Here is a 16847-nt window from a genome sequence, read left to right as displayed (position 1 = left end):
CCAGGGCGCACTAAATGTTTAGGAACCCTGAAAGCAGCACTTCCCTTTCTAAGGGACAGAAAAGCAGACAGAACGCTACTGTGTGCTTCTGAGCAGGGAGACCTGCAGCCAGGGGAAAGCCTCTTTGCTGCACTTCATTTCATTTGCAGGGACAGATGTCACATGGCCCAACAATCATTGAAAATCTTGGGAATATTCTGCCACTGTCACACCACAATTGATGGATGTGGCTTAGGGTGAAAGGGCCCAGTGCAGAGGGAGGTGCAGGTGAGACCACCCTCTGAGGACCAGTGCCCTCAGTCTCACCCACTCCCTCCGTGGAAGAGCGCTGTGTGCTGGAATCGTGAAGCACGCTCAGGAACAAACATGTCCAATTTTGGAGTTTGAGATTCCCTATCGGCGAGCACCGGGAAACTCCAAACATAAAAGGCTAAAATAAACGCTCCATCTCATTTTTATCACAAATCATTTCAATATTCTCAAAATAAATGATGAAAAACCAACCAACCAACCAACCAACCAACCAAGAGAATCAGATGCTGCTATTCACACAGGCTGGACAGGGATAGCTTTTTCAGTGAGGTGGCCAGTGGATTTTAGAGAAACGGTCAATGCAAAGAGAAGTCACAGATGTTAGGCTAAGCCTCATTTGTGGCACTACTGCTAGGCAGGCAAGCTCTGGCCCTTCTGAGTCACAGCCACACAGAGCCGTGGAGTTCCTAAGACCTTGCTCCTCAGCACAGCTCTGCTGGCGTTAGAGGACCCCTCCTGACACACGATAATCAGATTTTCCCTCTGACCCCAGTGAGGCCACTGCACAATCATGGCAGGAGGTGTTCCTGTTTAGACTTTACCTTTAAAATCCCAGAGTAAGTGACGCAGTAAGGTTGTGGGAGTTTCACTACTACTTACTGTGCTTTCAAGATTTGTTTCAAAATGTGGTATGTAACAAGTTAGAGACTGGCTGGGTCAGCTGAGAAGGACAGTGTTGGCAAGGTCTCCTGTCAACACACCGTCCTGGGCCACAGGAAGGGCCTCTGCAGAGCTCTGGCCCAAGTACCAAATATTCCTGGGCCTGCATTTCCCAAGGTCCCAAGGTCACACAAGTAAACATTCTGTGGGTTGGGAAACGTCAAATTCATTTTATTACCTACTCAGAGAGTGTTCAGTGAAGAACAGCAGATAGACGAGACCAGCCTGTCTGCCCACGTGCTCCTGTGAGCATTGCCACTACAAGGCAACCCTTCCTTGAAGCCCTGAACCTAGGTCTACGTCAAAGTTCTTTTTTGTCCTACTAAAACCAACAGCATCACCCACCTACATTGCCCCAGGAAGCTGGGCTCTGCATGAAGCTTAGACCTCCCTGGTCTGTGGTCTGCAACTCTCTGATAGGACAATGCGTTGTTCACTCTCATTTATGTGCTTCTGACCCAGGCTGAAGACCTTTCTTGAAGTCTCAGTTCCAAAAAAGGAAAGGAAAATCAGAGACCAAGGGGCAGGCAGCTCCCTTCTCAGCCATGAACCCTGATGTCAGGTGAGGGGATGGACAGCGGGATGGGCAGAGCAGGCCCTGGGTTAGGGAGGCTTCATCCCAGGCCTTACCATCTGGTTCTCAGGAAGTCCTGAGGTAAAAATTACTACAGATACAGCTATGATTCCTCTGATACTTAGTAGAATGACAGATCAGCATTTACTGAACCCTGGGTAAGATTCCTTGCTCTGAGGAGAGATACAAACTCATCTAACATATATACATAGAAACGTACTTTAAAGTCTCTCTGGGCTAGTCGGCTATGGTTTTATCCTCTGTTAGTACCCTTAGTTAGCGGCGGCTGTGCGGGGGCACCAGGATAGTCTTTTAAAAAGAAGTCTGGATGCAAACAAACAGAGGGATGGGATTTGGCAGATGTTTGGTGACAGGTTGTGGCTGGTAGGAGGGTCAGTGTCCAGAGCTGAAGCCGGCACACTGGGAGCCCAGGGAAGGTGTGTGCGCACAGAGGGAGCCTCCTTTTCAATTGGCTTCTCCTTTTCATAGTTTGCATAATGCTTGTACGTGAACTAAGACTTTTTAAAACTGGAATAGAAAAGCACAATGACAATGTCTTATATGTATTACTCAACGAATATTTGTAAATTTGATTTAAAAAGATGAATGGTAAATTCTCTTTCCAAGGTTCCTTATTGCTATGATTTAAAAAATTTTTTATGTAACTAAATCAAGCTCTAAATAAAGCACCTTCTGTGTGGTACAAATGTTAAACTACATACTTTCAAAGCAGACTGGCTTTGAGCTGAGGCCCCAATGTACTTGAAGTGTCTGTTGGAGAGATAACAGTGTTAACTCGCCCCTCTTGTGACTACCTTGTTGGAAGCTATGGCACGTGATGAGAAATGTCAAGTCCCCAAATCAATGGGATCTTGGACTCTAGGGATCCAGCAGGAATAGCATTGATCCTTTTAAAGAACACCAGTCAGAAATGGGCTGCAACATATTGCGGACAGAGGCTCAGGAGGATAAGAGGCCAAGTCCAAGATACTTACTGACAAAAAATTCAATCAGCTTTTAGCATAAACTGCCTGCCCCGCCCTGCTTTCTTTCCTGCAGTAGGCTGCTTCCAATTAAAGTGCGCAAATTAATTTTTATCACTTCCAAATTAGTTTCAGAATTTGTGTAAAAGTCTGTTTTAGATGAAAGCATCTGTCCCTCACATCTCTGCAATTCTGTTATCTAGTTAGGGGCCTATTTAAAGTCTGCAAGATAATTTCTATGTTCAAAGCCACAAGTTTGAAAGAATAATAATAAATATTATCACTATAAATACATTAATAAAACAGCTACAATTTAACTGTAATCTATGCTGGGTACAGAGTGCTTGTTTCTTGCATGGTAAGTGATCTGAAACTCTTTTTGTAATACTTTGTTTATAAATTTTCACTGTCTTTGTGACTAAGTCATTAAAATAATAAGAATAATTAGAAAAAGACTAATATTTCTGAGATGTCCACATTCGTCACAACAAAGTGTCTGACACAATGAAACCACAGACTCTTTTTACGCATATCTAAAACAATCCACAACCATAGTTTATTCTTTGTGAAACCAGAACTATCCATTACAACATAATAATGACCACGCACAAGAAACAAATATATATTAAAGTCACTTGAATTTATATTGAGACTGTTTCCGTGATGTTCACGTCAGGTTAGATGATAAACCTATCATTTCATGATGCCGTGATAAACAAGTATGATCTGGCCTCTGTGACATATAGAGCAGTTTGACGTCCACGACAAGACCAATCCCTGAATTACAGCAACTACTGGGACATTATGTTTTATGCTAGAACTCCTGGTTCAAGTCCAGGTTAATACATACAACCTCCAAAACCTAAGGGCATCGTATCTCACACTTTAATACACATTTAGACATAAGGAGCCTTTTGGTCTGGAGTCCTGATGTATTATGAGATAGAAAACACATAAAGCCTGATTCTCTGACCTGTGAATTGGGAGCTAGAGTAGATTAAACTGGAACAGAATAAAAATCTTTTTCTGTCTCCCACTGTAAGTTTTCTGGTGGCAATAACTACATCTGTGTCAACACCACAGTCGGATCACTGATATGACAGACAATTCAGTGTATGCTGTGACTCCTTTGGAAGAAGCAAATTGACCAATATATGTGGTTGCTCTAGTCAGGCAGAGAAATGCTACGAGGTCGGCTGTTTCAGTACACCAGTGAGTTGTAAATCAGTAGAGTCAATCAAATACTGAATCTGACTTACTTATTTCTTTTACTGTTATGATTATCTTATGGCCAAGTTGACACCAGTTGTTTATATAATTATCAATTTGTACACAGATGTAAAGCAAAACATCTTATGATGCTCAAAGTACTTACAGTATAAAAAGTTATCTGAGAGCAATTCATGATAAGAACTGGATTGTTAAGGCTAGGCATGCTGCCTCACACGTGTTATCCCAGAACTTTGGGAGGTTGAGGTGGAATGACTGCTTGAGGCTAGGGGTTTGAAACCAGCCTGGAAAACATAGACAGATGTTTTCTATCTAGCTTGGCTGACCACGGTGGCATGTGCCTGTAATCCTAGCAACTTGGAAGATCTTAAAGCCTAAGAGTTTGAGGTAACAATGAGTCAGCCTGGGTGACAAGACTGAGACCCTGCCTCTTTAAAAAGAAAAAAAAAAAGATAGATTCTTACAAACTATAGAAGGTCAGGGACTTTGACTGACTCGCCATTCCCAGCTGCTGAGACAGTTCAAGGAACAGTGGACACCACACACAGACTGGTTGAACTAACACCTTAGGAGCTTAGCCTGCTTATTCCAGGAGAGCATTTTTTCCCCTAATATTAAGGCTCATGGTTCACATTAAATAGCCAATAAAGTCTTGACAGCATGACAGGGTGGATTTTATGGTTTAGGTTCATAATGATGACAACAATTTTTTTTTTTTTTTGTGACAGTCTCACCCTGTCACCCAGGCTAGATTGCCGTGGCATCAATCTAGTTCACAGCAACCTTAAACTCCTGGGGTCCATCTGGTCCTCCTGCCTCAGCCTACTGAGTAGCTGGGACTACAAGTGCCCACCACACCAACACCCAGTTAATTTTTTCTATTTTTTAGAGATGGGGGTCTTGTTCTTGCTTAGGTCTTGAACTCCTGAACTTTAGAAGAAGCAAATCGACCAATACATGCAGTTGCTCTAGTCAGGCAGAGAAATGCTACGAGGTCGGCTGTTTCAGGCCTCCCAGAGTGCTAGGATTACAGGTGTGACCACCATGCCCCTAGCCTGATGCTGATAATTTCTAACCAAAAAATAAGTTTTTACAGATAGAGGCGGCAATAAAGAAAAATACTGATAATCTTCTATCTTAATTTTAAAAAGATAATCTTATCCTTACTTAAAACTTAAAAATACCGTTTTTTAATAAACATATCCATAATTTTTTTCTTAAAGATTAATAGAAGCATTTTATATTTACATAGTTCCTCCTGTAAGGAAATTTAAACACATTAAATATTATTACGTTTAACTTTTCCTGCTAACTGATACATCACAGCTATAATCAATAATTAACAATCTTGTGGTTTACAAAATCATCCTCAGATAATTACTATAACTTAAAATTATTCTTGTAAATTCTTTACATCATAGCAGTATGTTCTATAAGACATCTTATCTCTGTTACCAGATGCCAGCTTTTAAGAAATAAATCTTTCTTTTTGGAAATAACACTTGTATTATTTCTGAATTTCATTTTGAAGATGGTAATTAATTAGATTTAAAGCTCCATTGTGTTTCTTTTACTTTTTTCCCATCTAATAACTTCTAATTTTTATCTAATAACTTCTTATTTTTGTGTAAGATACTACAAAGGCAGACTGTTTAATTAAACTTTTTAATGAAATGCTACCCTATTATGCAAGTAAAGAAAACTTGAAAATTTGTGAAAATACCTTTAGAAAAAAAAATGTGATAATGTACTATGCTTGAGAACAACAAAGCCATTGGTGGGCGGGCAAATGTCTGTATACGCACGCATACACAGACGTGTGAGGATTCTGTTAAAGGTTTTGAAGGACATGGTTTTAAAAAGAGTCAATCTGGAAGTTAACTTACTAGTATTAACAGCAAGATAGTATGATATTCATTAATAAAGTAGCTAGCTATTTGAACTGCTAGGAAATCAAGCAACACTGAGTATTTTTTCCCCTCAAATCAATATCATGTCTTGCTCATAAATTAGAGCAGAGACTTACGTGTGTAGCATAGTGTTAGGTAACTGCCCCAGAGAAAGCCCCTCCCGACTTATGGCCTGCCCCTAATAACCTCTTCCGGCCAGAACAGTAACTCCTTATTGGCTATTCTACCCTCCCATCACCATTCTAAGACTTCCCCTAACTGAACCTATGGAACTTCCTCGCACGCCTGCTCTCTCTCTCCCCTCCTCTCCTCTCCCCTCTCTTCCAGTCTCTCTCCGTCTCTCCTCTCTCCCCCTCTCCCTTTCCTCTCTCTCTCTCTTTTCTCTCCCCCACCTTTTTCTCTCCTCCTTGGTGCTGCTCTGCAGCATCCCTCACTCGCCAATAAAAACCTTTCGTACAAGCCTCGGTGGTCTGTGAGATCTTTGCCGGTCGCGGGCCCCCCTTTCAGTATAGACTCTCTTGTTCAGTATCTATGCTAAGAGACATATATTACTTCACAACACAGTTCTAGTTTCTTTATCTGCTGTTATTCTCTAGCTAAGATAATGAGAATAAAATTTCACATAGCATTTGGAGACTAGTCCAGTCTTCAACTACCTTCTTAAATACACATATTTCTATGTTCTCTCCTGTGCCTTTACCACCACTCATCAACTGCATTTTTTTTTTTGCAGTATTTCAATAAAAATGTGTAAGAGTTGGGGTGTGGGGACTGCGACTCGAGAGGCTGATGTTTATTTCACTTTCTCCCCCAGCTACCTTGCAGCTTGGCACTGACCCCAGTGGCAGCCTCCAACAGGCAGTCAGACACAGCACCTTGTCATCACCTTGTCAGCTGCCGGGTTCATGCCTGTAATCCCAGCATTTTGGGAGACTGAGGCAGAAGGATCACTTGAGCCCAGGAGTTCAAGGTTGCAGGGAGTTATGATGATGGCTCTGCACTCTAGCCCGGGCAGCAGAGCAAGACACTGTCTCTTAAAAAAAAAAAAAAAGCCAAACAAACAAAAAAACCCCAAAAATAGTATCTTAAAAATTTCTTATCTATCTTTACAATATTTAAGTTGCAAATGCACAAGGTTCCTGGGAAATTCTTATCTCTGCTGTGTCATCAATATTCCCCAAACACATTTCTGTTTATTTAGAGAGTGCTTCTCAAGCTGTGGCTGATGTGTGAATTACAATGTGAATAACACTGGTTTAGGTATTTGTCACTACCAACACTTCACAAAACCCATTCTCTATCTTATAGGAAACATGCAATCAACTTCTCACTCAGCTCTTCAGTCACAGAACAGTATTTATTAGAAACCTAGTGTGTGTGTCACTATGCCAAGAACCAGACTTAAGATGTAAAGGGAGACACTCCTGATCTACGTCCTGTTTCCTCAGCACAGCTACCCATGCTCTTATATGAACAAAAGATTCCATGGAAAAAGAAGTTTCAGGGACTGTGGGGTAAACAGATGTCAACAGATTTATTGGTGTAAGACTTTCAGAGCTTACAGAGTTCAAGTATATGTGCTATTTTCTGAAATTATTTTACTCTGGAGATAACCCCCCACCACTTTCTCCTGAAGGATTTACAAGGGATTATTACTATGGAATAAAAACACTTGCAGTCATCCCAAGCAAGGAAACGTTCTTACTCAGTCTTTGCATCTCCAGTGCCTAATCTGAACAGGGTAATCAATTGCTATTTGTTAAATGAATAAACAGAGAAATCTACTATGCTATGAGGTAGTAAAATGCCCTGACCAAGGCATAAATAAAGTCTTATGGAAAATGAGACAAGGGAAAGACTATGTTCAACTAAGAGAAATCACTCCTATGAGGTTTAATGGACCAGTGACATAGAAGAAAATTTCTGAAGGATGGGGCCCTTTGGAGATTGGAGGTGATAGCTGGGGTCACCTCCAGGGTGTGGAAGGGATGTGGAAGTCTCTCCAGGATGAAGGTGACAGCAGTTGATCATTTTTACACTTCAAATATAGGTAAATTCCAATCACAATTTTTGCCACTTAAGCTTTCTTATTTTAAAATCCTTACCACCTCAGAAAAATTATTAGGAAAATCAAAAAGGCAAAGCATATTGAGGTGACTTTAGAGTCTGATGTACTCACTGCTATTGGGGTTGTCCCCTATGATGTGGTGTCGCCCACTCCAGTACCAGAGCAGCAGGGTGGCGTCTCGAGATCCAGACACGATGTAGCAGTCCCCACCAATGTACGACTCGGACCTGGCTAGGCACGTGACCACATCCCAGTGGCCAAACACAATCTGAGTTAATTTCCCTGCAACAAAGAAATGACGGGTTTATTTCATTAATCTTCCAATGGTAACAAACATATGTTTATTTCACCAGATGTAAAAAAAAAAAAATTACGTTACTGGATTTATGAAAAGTCAATCTCTAGACCAGCAGTTCTCAACCTGTGGGTTGCGACCCCTTTGGAGGTCAAATGACCCTTTCCCCTTTCACAGGGGTCACCTAAGAACCGAGACACTGCTCTTCATGTGTGGGGGTCACCACAACATGAGGAACTGTATTAAAGGGTCATGGCATTAGGAAGGTTGAGAACCACCGCTCTAGACTCAGATTTATAACGTAATTCAAATCTAACTACAGGCGCTTTTTTGAATTGCTCATGAAATTGATACATGAAAGTCACTGGGATTTCTAAGGAAAGGACTTATGAAATAATATAATCATGATTTTTCTTTTCAGGATTTGGGTCAGACTATGGAGAGGGTGAAGGCCTTTTACTGGATGTGGATTTAGGGCAGGGAATAATGGCTGCATCTGACCGATGAACTTGGGGATCATGCTGAAGTTCAGAATGGATGAAGTTATAATTAGTTGTTTAGTGTACAACGTGAACATTAATTTGGATCTTGACCACTTAAGCTGACAAATGAGGAACATGCCTACCCTCATAAGCACGACTCTACAGTCAGCTTTGGTTGTAACGACGGTCATTTTGAAGAGAACGAGATATTTTATAGTTATGATTACCTGTTTCTGTGGAATAAACTCTGAAGCTCTTATCCCAGAATCCACAGATGAGAATATATCGATTATCTGCTGTGACCACAAAACAATGAGCATTGATCTGTATGCTCTGGTCAACAAGGTCTGTGATCTGCCGCTTGTTCACACCAGAATTATTGGCTAAAAACAAATAGAAAAAACCACGAGTTTCACTGAGCATGTACAGAAGGAAAGGAATACTTTTATGCTTTATCTAGAAATAGAATTTTAATGCTGCAAGATTATTAAGATTTTAACATTTTCCCTTGAGGAATATAAATTTCCTTAGTAGCAGTGATAATTTATAAACTGTATTGCATATTTAAAAATTATACCAGAAATTTAAGTTCTTCCTCCTCAATAAATAAAAACAATGTAACGAATTCAAGATGGTGAATTTAAAACATACACAAAAATATTTAGATACATTTAATTCTATGGATTTCACAATGAAAAAGTTCACTAGTTCATAAGAAGAAAGTGAGAAATAAATATCATATGAAGTATGTTATGTAAGGACAAAAAAATATGCTCTGATGTGTCATTTTCTGATGGTATCTGCCACTTTATATGAAAAGAGGAGGGTAGAGATTTTGAGCCAGGGACATTGCTATGTGGGCAGCCCTACAGGGAACTTCAGGTCAGCAGCTGTAAAGACCTGATTGTCAACAAACACAGGCCTTTCCAGAATGGGCTGGCTGGGGAAGAGAGGAACAAAAAAGATGGGAGAAGGACAAGGGAGGAGAGAGACAGGCAAAGGATCAGTGCCCAGGACTGGGACGGAATCTGATTTCCCCAGTGCCCTGTCCTTGCACCACACCATCCTTTCAGGCTAAACCCCGGGGCTGAACCTTAAACAGAACATGCAGATGAAGGTCACCTTCACCACTCTGTGATGCAAATTAAATCTAAGTGCTGCCAGTGTGGCAACTACTAACACTATGAACATAATTACTAGGGAATGTAAGCGACAAAAAAATATATACCAAAAAAGAATAAGGAAAAAAAAAAAAAAAACAAAGGTACTGAGTCACTTGAAAACTATAACATTTTGTCTTTGATTAATTCCAATAGAGCTATTAGTTTTTCCATGGCTACTCATTAGTTGTATATCTCATTGCCAATGTCTGTGGAACAGAGGAATACCTGGACTGGACTCTAGAAGTATTCCTAGTCCAAAGCCTATATCCTCCTAAAGACACAAAAATCCCCTTTTGTACAGGGAGACAAGTAACTAACTGAAATAGCTGTATCTTGTCTCCTTTCTGGGTTTAAGATGAAGAGTAAATTAATTAATCTAAGATTAAAACATGATAGCTTGTACATAGCTTAATAATTTTTCATGGCAGTTTTAATTCTATTTAATTTTCAAAATAATCCCATAAGATAGATGGAACAAACATTATCATAAATCATCTCACAAGTATGAAACTGAGAGGCTTAGAAAGATTAAGAAACTTGTTCTGGACCATATAGCTAATAAGTATGTACATTATTATTTAAAAATATTTTTAAGATCTACTGTAAGGAGTTATAGCTCATGGGTTTACAAATCATGCCAAGATCTGTACTTCAAAACAGCTTTATGCCTGTTGAATACTGACTTTCAGAGAAGACGTTCTTGCTATTAGTTTCCTTTAATAATCTCTTTTACTACTTATATTTAAATAGTATAGAGTTAGTAAAAAAATATTTCAGGCTAAAAATAAGAGAGTTAACTTAAATGCCCTCCTAAAATATCAAGAAAATGCCACGAATAATTGCTTTAATACAGAAAGTTCTTAGGTGGCATATTATGATGTGCATAGCTCCGTGATGATAATTTTATATTATTTATACATTAATTTTGTGCCAGAATAAATAATCAACTATATTTGTGAAAAATAATCACGTAAGACTCTATGGACCATCAGTATCCATGAAAATTTCTTTTTGTTTGATAATATACCAATTAATGGATCCATTTCAATAGGAAGATGATGGGCTTGATCCAAGGAGTATCCTGGAGCTCCTCTGAGGCCTAAAGATTTAAAAAGGAGAAACAGCATAAAATTCTTAGAAAGAAGGAATTTCCCAATCATCAGTGTTTTTTTGTCATTAAATTTATAATCAAATTAATATGCGGGTATAATTTTTAGATGACATTGTTCTTACTTCCAGGGTAACGTTCCATCTGTAGAGGAACCCTCACCCCAGGTGCAGGCTATACACCCTCATGATGCGCACATTAATGACCCAGTATTTTATGAAGATTGTATAAAAGGTATGTTTGCTTAAAAATTATTTGGCGAATTCGTTTAAGAGTGATTCAGTCATATTATGTCTGCAGAGATCCTTAAAAAATCATCTCAAGGGGGCCTTCCGTCTCCTTTTTATGATGTAGAAAGTTGGAAAGACTCTTGTTTCTATCCTGATGATACTGATAGAAGAAGGTGGATAAAAGAGAAAATCATAACATTTCTTGAACCCATCAGAAAGCTAAGGTCAGTGAGCAATGAATGAGCCTGAAATCAAAGAAAAAGGCTGTGCTCTTGGCAGAGGTCGGTGTGAGCCCAGGCTTGGGGGCAGGGCAGAGGAAGCTGGGGCTCCCACTCTGGGGGCCTGCTGTCAGTACATGCCAAGTAAACTGAAGGTACAAAATTGGGCCACACCTAAAATCTCAAATGCACTAAAAGCTACTTTCAGGGATTAATTTTTAGGGCTGGATTGAGTTCATTAGTCATAATTTTTCATAGGTGATTATATAACATATAATACTTTGGAACAATTTTATTCTTCACAGTTCTTTTCTCAATGCAAAACATTTCTACAGACTAAGACTCCTGTGAATGATGAAATCATAATTTTTCCTTAAGATGTGTGTTTGCTTCATATTTCTCATCAAACGGAAGTTGTGCTGCCTCACGTTGGAATCTCCACTGACCATAACACAGGTGCACCTAGAAACTCTTAAGAGAGAAAGCTCCTGTGCAAACCACTGTATTTTTCAGAGCAATGCAGAGGTTAGTAGAATAGAAATATCCAGGCGATGTCAGCGTGGCCCACCTATTCGTTTCTGGAGACAGTGGGAGTCCTGGGACTTCTAGGAAGATCTTAACTGGCAAGCTGGCCCAACTAAATCATTTGGCTACATCTACCTCTGCCCTGGTTAAGTAAGTATTAATGCCACATATGTCTAAATTTTTGTGACAGCATTATATCGCTTCAAGAGAACTGTCTGGAACTTTCAGTACTGAGTTTGGAGAAAACACATGTGAAATCACCGAACAATTTAGATTTTTGTCTTTGCTCACAGACTCAAAGCTCTTCAATAACAGAGATGGTCCCTGTCTTGTTCATTGCTTTGTTTTCCCAGTCCTTAGGACCATTTGAAACATACTAGACATTTAAATATTTGCTAAATAAATTACTGATATGGAAGAAAGAGTATTTGAAGCCATCATCCAGAAACTTCAGATTTAAATTCATTTTTGTGTAATATGAGATAAATGTTGGGTATTTTTGTGTGTGTGTGGGGGGGACAGTGGGAGATTAGGAGGGGAGGACCGGAATTATTCTGTAGAACTGCTTCAGTGCATCAAATAATTATTGAGCAGATAACTACAAGCCAAGCACTCTGTGAGGCCTTAATGACATTAGCACACGGCAGTAGTGAATAAGATAGAGCAGACCATTTAGCTCATTTTCACAGTCATTGATTTACTCTATTTTCTACAGATGACGTAGCACAGGAGCTAACCCCCAGCACACTCTTCCTACCTTAACTGTAGCTTTTAAGCAATCTTTAGGAAACGACTTGCTTAGGCACACGCACCTACTGTGTTGTGCCATCTATTCACTGCAAACAGTCGGCTGCAGGTCACCGTCACCACTGCGGGGATAGTCAGGTGGGGCAGGGTGTTGGCCGCCACGTGGGTTACGGGGGAATTTGAAGGAAACTTCAGCACCATTATCACATCCTGTTGCATCTGATCTTTAAACATGAGAGGACTCTGTGGAAGGAAACACTGTTGAATAGAAAGGGAAGAGAGCAGAGGAAAACAAAAGGAACAACACAGTTAGTGAAACGTGGAGGGACAGTGAGGACAAGCAGACACACGCGGGGTCAAAGCAGCCAAAACTTCTCCACCCGTCTGCCCCAGCTCTAGTAGCCCAGCCTTGAGGAGGGCCCAGGGAGCAGAGGGTAAGGACTCTGTCAAGTCACAGATGTAGGGACTCACAATCATCAACAACCAGCTTCAACTAAAATATCTTCAGAGTACAAGGCAACATCAGCTCTTAGATAAGTCTACATGATGCAACAGAATTATCCAATGCAGTTAAGAAAATCAGTTTGGTGGAAAATTACTCAAATCAGTTACTGCCTTTGTTTACATGAAATACAAAGTAGATGGACTAATACTTTCAATTCTATCTAGTTGATTTGGGGTCATCACTACAGTCTACATAACTAAAATACATCAGCCTTCATAAAGCAGCCCCAGCGCTCCCCTGCCACTGCCTTGCCCAGGTTTCCGCTCTGGCACTGCCTTCCTGGCTGAGGGCTCCTTTCTCCCCTCTAGACTGTGAGCTTATTGATGGCTAACATCTTTCTTCCTTTTTTCTTTAACTTTTGTTTTTCAAGCGTCTAACATATGACTTGATAGAAAATCATGTAGATATTGTAAGTACATAAAAACACACATAATGGAGATGCTGGAAATAATCATTATTTAGGTTTCATATATATTTTGTAATTGTTTGCTATTAATATGAATTCTCTGCTTCATGAATTTAGATTTTCTCTATAAACAGTTCCTTGCCAATTTAGTCTCTTAACAGTTTGCTCTAGGAAAGTAAGGAATTTTGACTGGGCATTTCTCCAGGATAAATATTATTATTGTTATTAAACAGAGAATACTAACATGAGAATAAAATTCTCCTGCCAAGCCATGTCATAAAATTAAGTGTTAGAGATATTCTCCCAGACAGTTTATTAAAAATGCTTCATCCCAAACCTTGAGGCTCCAAAGCCACCTCTCCTGGCTATACTGTGGCTGAGGCTTCCATGGGAACAACTGAAGTTGGGCAAACCTTTCTATTTTGCCACACTTCTGGACAAGCTGCAGTCAGAAGAGTTCATTAGTGACTAATCAAAGGCACTGAAACTGTTTGGCTTGAGCTATTGTAGAAAGAAAAAAAAATGTTTAAAAACAAACAGATTTATTTATGTGATTCTTTGAAGGTTTAGAAGATGTCTTGTCTCTCACCTCCAACACTCAGCCTCATCTCTGACACATAAGAGGGTCTCTATAAAAATCTGTTAAATAACTGACAGAATAAGTGAAAGGTGTGAACAGTGCTTCCATCACAAAATAACAGCTTATAAATTTGTTGATACAGAAAATATGGAGCACATTCCAGATTTCTTTATGCCAACATTATACTTGTTGCGCTGATAACAACCTAGACAACCTGATTCCTTTTGTAAACAAGTTTTAACCATCAAGTATTTTTTACTTCAGTAAAAATTGGTGGAGAAAATCAAAGTTTTAAAAATAAATTGTAAGGCAGTTTCATGAGGTGTTGAGTAACCAGTTGTCAGGTCTGGTTCCTGGTACTGAGTGGACAGAATGAGTGAGCAGAGCAAGCAGGCGGAGTGCCCGAGTTTTACTAGAGATTAAAGCGTAGTACCTTCCAAAGAAAGAATGGGTCGGCCCCTGCAAGTACAGGAGACACTGAGTTTGACAAGATTTCTGTTTTTATGCTGACTCCCTAATTTTATGTTAAGTTGGGGGGGTGGAATATTCATGGTTTTTCTTGGAAAAGGGTGGAGAATTCCTGGAACTGGGAACTCTCTTCTTTTCTATTCTGTAAGGTCATTTCTGGGGGCTGGTGGTCATGGTCTTTGTAACCTGTCAGGGCGCTGGTAGGCATGATTTCTACTATGTTACTGAGGGTAGCTCAGTTAGGGACACTGTTACCTCCACCGTGTGAGCGCTCCAAAGACCCTCTAGCTAGGCCTTGACAATGTTTCTACTTTGTGGTTTCTTGCCTCTTTCTGACTGGCCAGTCCTTGGAGATGCCCTTGATACGTTATCTGTTCTTTCTTGGGAGCCCCCTCCTTAGGGTCCCAACTGGGCTGTTCCTAAAACAACCCATCTGTTTGTCCGTGTCAGAAAGTCCCTAAGACATTAATCAGTCCCTCCAAACCACCAGCTCCCCAAAACAACCCATCAGTATGGTTGTGCACCTGTGAGATCTCAATTAGCCCTGTTCCCATAACAACTCAGGCCAGCCTGACCCAAGCCAGCCCAAAATAACCTAACCACATCCAGCATCTACCCTGCTCGTGTCTAACTAACTGTCTAACCTAACAGCTTCTCAGAAAACTTTTTTACTTTCTTTAAATTAGATACAGAGGAAAATGTCTACTATTTGCCAATCAACTGGAAAGGGGCTGTTTTGTTATGAAAATGGACTTCTAAAATTCAGATTAAAATGAAAAGAATATAACTTTTTCCCTTTCCAAATGGGAATAAAAGGTTTTGACACAGTGGCTAATAATTATGTCAGCATTTATTAAGACCTGTTGTAGGATAGTCCTGGTCTAGGTGGTATGCAGTACTGAGTCATTAAATCCTCAGCAGTAGGCATTATTTTTACCCATAAGTTACAGATGCTGAAATCCAAACCCAGAGAGGTTAAGTAGCTTGCTCAAGTCACTTACTGGCTAGTGCAGAGATGGAGTGTGGCCCAAGTCTGCCTCGGGGGCAAACGCTCGGTTCAACAGTCTCTCTGCAGCAACCATAAATTACTGTTAATATTTCTTCCTTTTTCTTAAAATGAACTACTCCTCAACCCTACCTGACCCCCACATTTGGCAATACTGTATTGTACTTATATTTTTCACTGTAAATTACAAACCACATTGAATTGTTGGTGCCAGCATGAGTCTTTATGTCTGTGTGTGCGTGAACAAGCTTCTGCTGAGGCACACCTTCAGAAGATGGCTAGGTTATGAATCCAAAATTGGGCTACCTAAGCAGGACTTATAGGTAAGAATTATACTCCCTTCTCTGTTTCTCTCTGGGGTATTAGTATATACTTAGGATAAACAGTTAACCAATATATCGAGAAGCCTTTAAAAAATATGCTGCTGAAATCACTATTTTATTGCTCTCTACCTAGGTACAAAGGAAAGAAAAAAAAATCTCAACACGCTGGTTTGTCTTACCAGGTGCATGGCAGAACTCCGAGGCGGATGTGGCTCAATAAGCAACTGAGATGGCGTCTGTCCAAAATTCTGTATCTGTGCCTCCATGGCCTGCAGGGAGAGAGGGTGACTGTCAGGATCAATGTACATCAAAGGCAGAGGCAGCACACGCTGACAGTGCAAGTGTATCCCAGTCAGCCATGAAGCAAAGTCCAGAGAATTCACCGGTGCTCTTTTCTCAGGGTGCAGAGTCATCCAAGGGTTAGTATTTTGTAGACAAGCTTTGCTTCTCCTTCCAAACATGCTTCAGTTAACCAAGTCACTATTCTTACTTCCAGAAGCTGGGGTTAAATGTGAAAATGCTAACCTATGGATACATGCATGCAGCTTAAATCAAAGAACACTTTTAATACTAAAAATAACACGTATACCTTAATAAAGTCCTTTGTAAGAAGGAACGTATGGGGATCTCTAATGAAATAAGCTTCTGGAATCTTAATGGGAAAAAAGAATGAGACAGAAAGTCCACCAATGACACACAATAAAACTCAGAAAAGTGCATGCTCCAATCAATTCAGAGGACAATCAGTAGAAAGAATATTAAGACTTTTGTGTAATAATTAAATATGATAAAAATTTTGTTACCATATTTGAGCTTGCTAGCTGTTTTTGAGATGGCTTTTGGAGTACTGGTTATAAGGTATAAATCCATTTCTATTGACTTTTCCTCTGGAAATTTGGGAAGAATTCACTCAAAAAGGAAAAAATTATGTAGGTATTCTGGGCTATACGTGATTTCATTAATGCATACACATATGGAAATATTAATGAGATTTTATAGTTTCCAGTGAATAAAAATAATTTTAGACCTCAAACTGAACTGTGCAATACACCTT

At 39.9% G+C, this 16847-nt stretch overlaps 1 protein-coding gene across 3 annotated transcripts in view; it reads right to left on the bottom strand.

Moving 5' to 3' along the window:
- Positions 1-16847, bottom strand: part of NBEA (neurobeachin) — a 754735-nt gene that overhangs the window by 10922 nt on the left and 726966 nt on the right. For 2 of the 3 annotated variants that reach the window (XM_053563535.1, XM_053563536.1), the window contains 5 exons: positions 15973-16062; positions 12571-12763; positions 10705-10776; positions 8742-8897; positions 7849-8019 (listed from right to left, as the gene is read on the bottom strand). In XM_053563535.1, coding sequence (XP_053419510.1) covers positions 7849-8019; positions 8742-8897; positions 10705-10776; positions 12571-12763; positions 15973-16062 — 682 coding nt within the window. Of the gene's footprint in view, positions 1-7848; positions 8020-8741; positions 8898-10704; positions 10777-12570; positions 12764-15972; positions 16063-16382; positions 16446-16847 lie in introns of all 3 variants that reach the window. The other variant, XM_053563534.1, reaches the window with a different exon arrangement.

Source organism: Nycticebus coucang, chromosome 15, assembly GCF_027406575.1.
Source record: "Nycticebus coucang isolate mNycCou1 chromosome 15, mNycCou1.pri, whole genome shotgun sequence".
Taxonomy (NCBI): Eukaryota; Metazoa; Chordata; class Mammalia; order Primates; family Lorisidae; genus Nycticebus; species Nycticebus coucang.
This window is presented reverse-complemented; position numbering and strand designations above follow the sequence as displayed.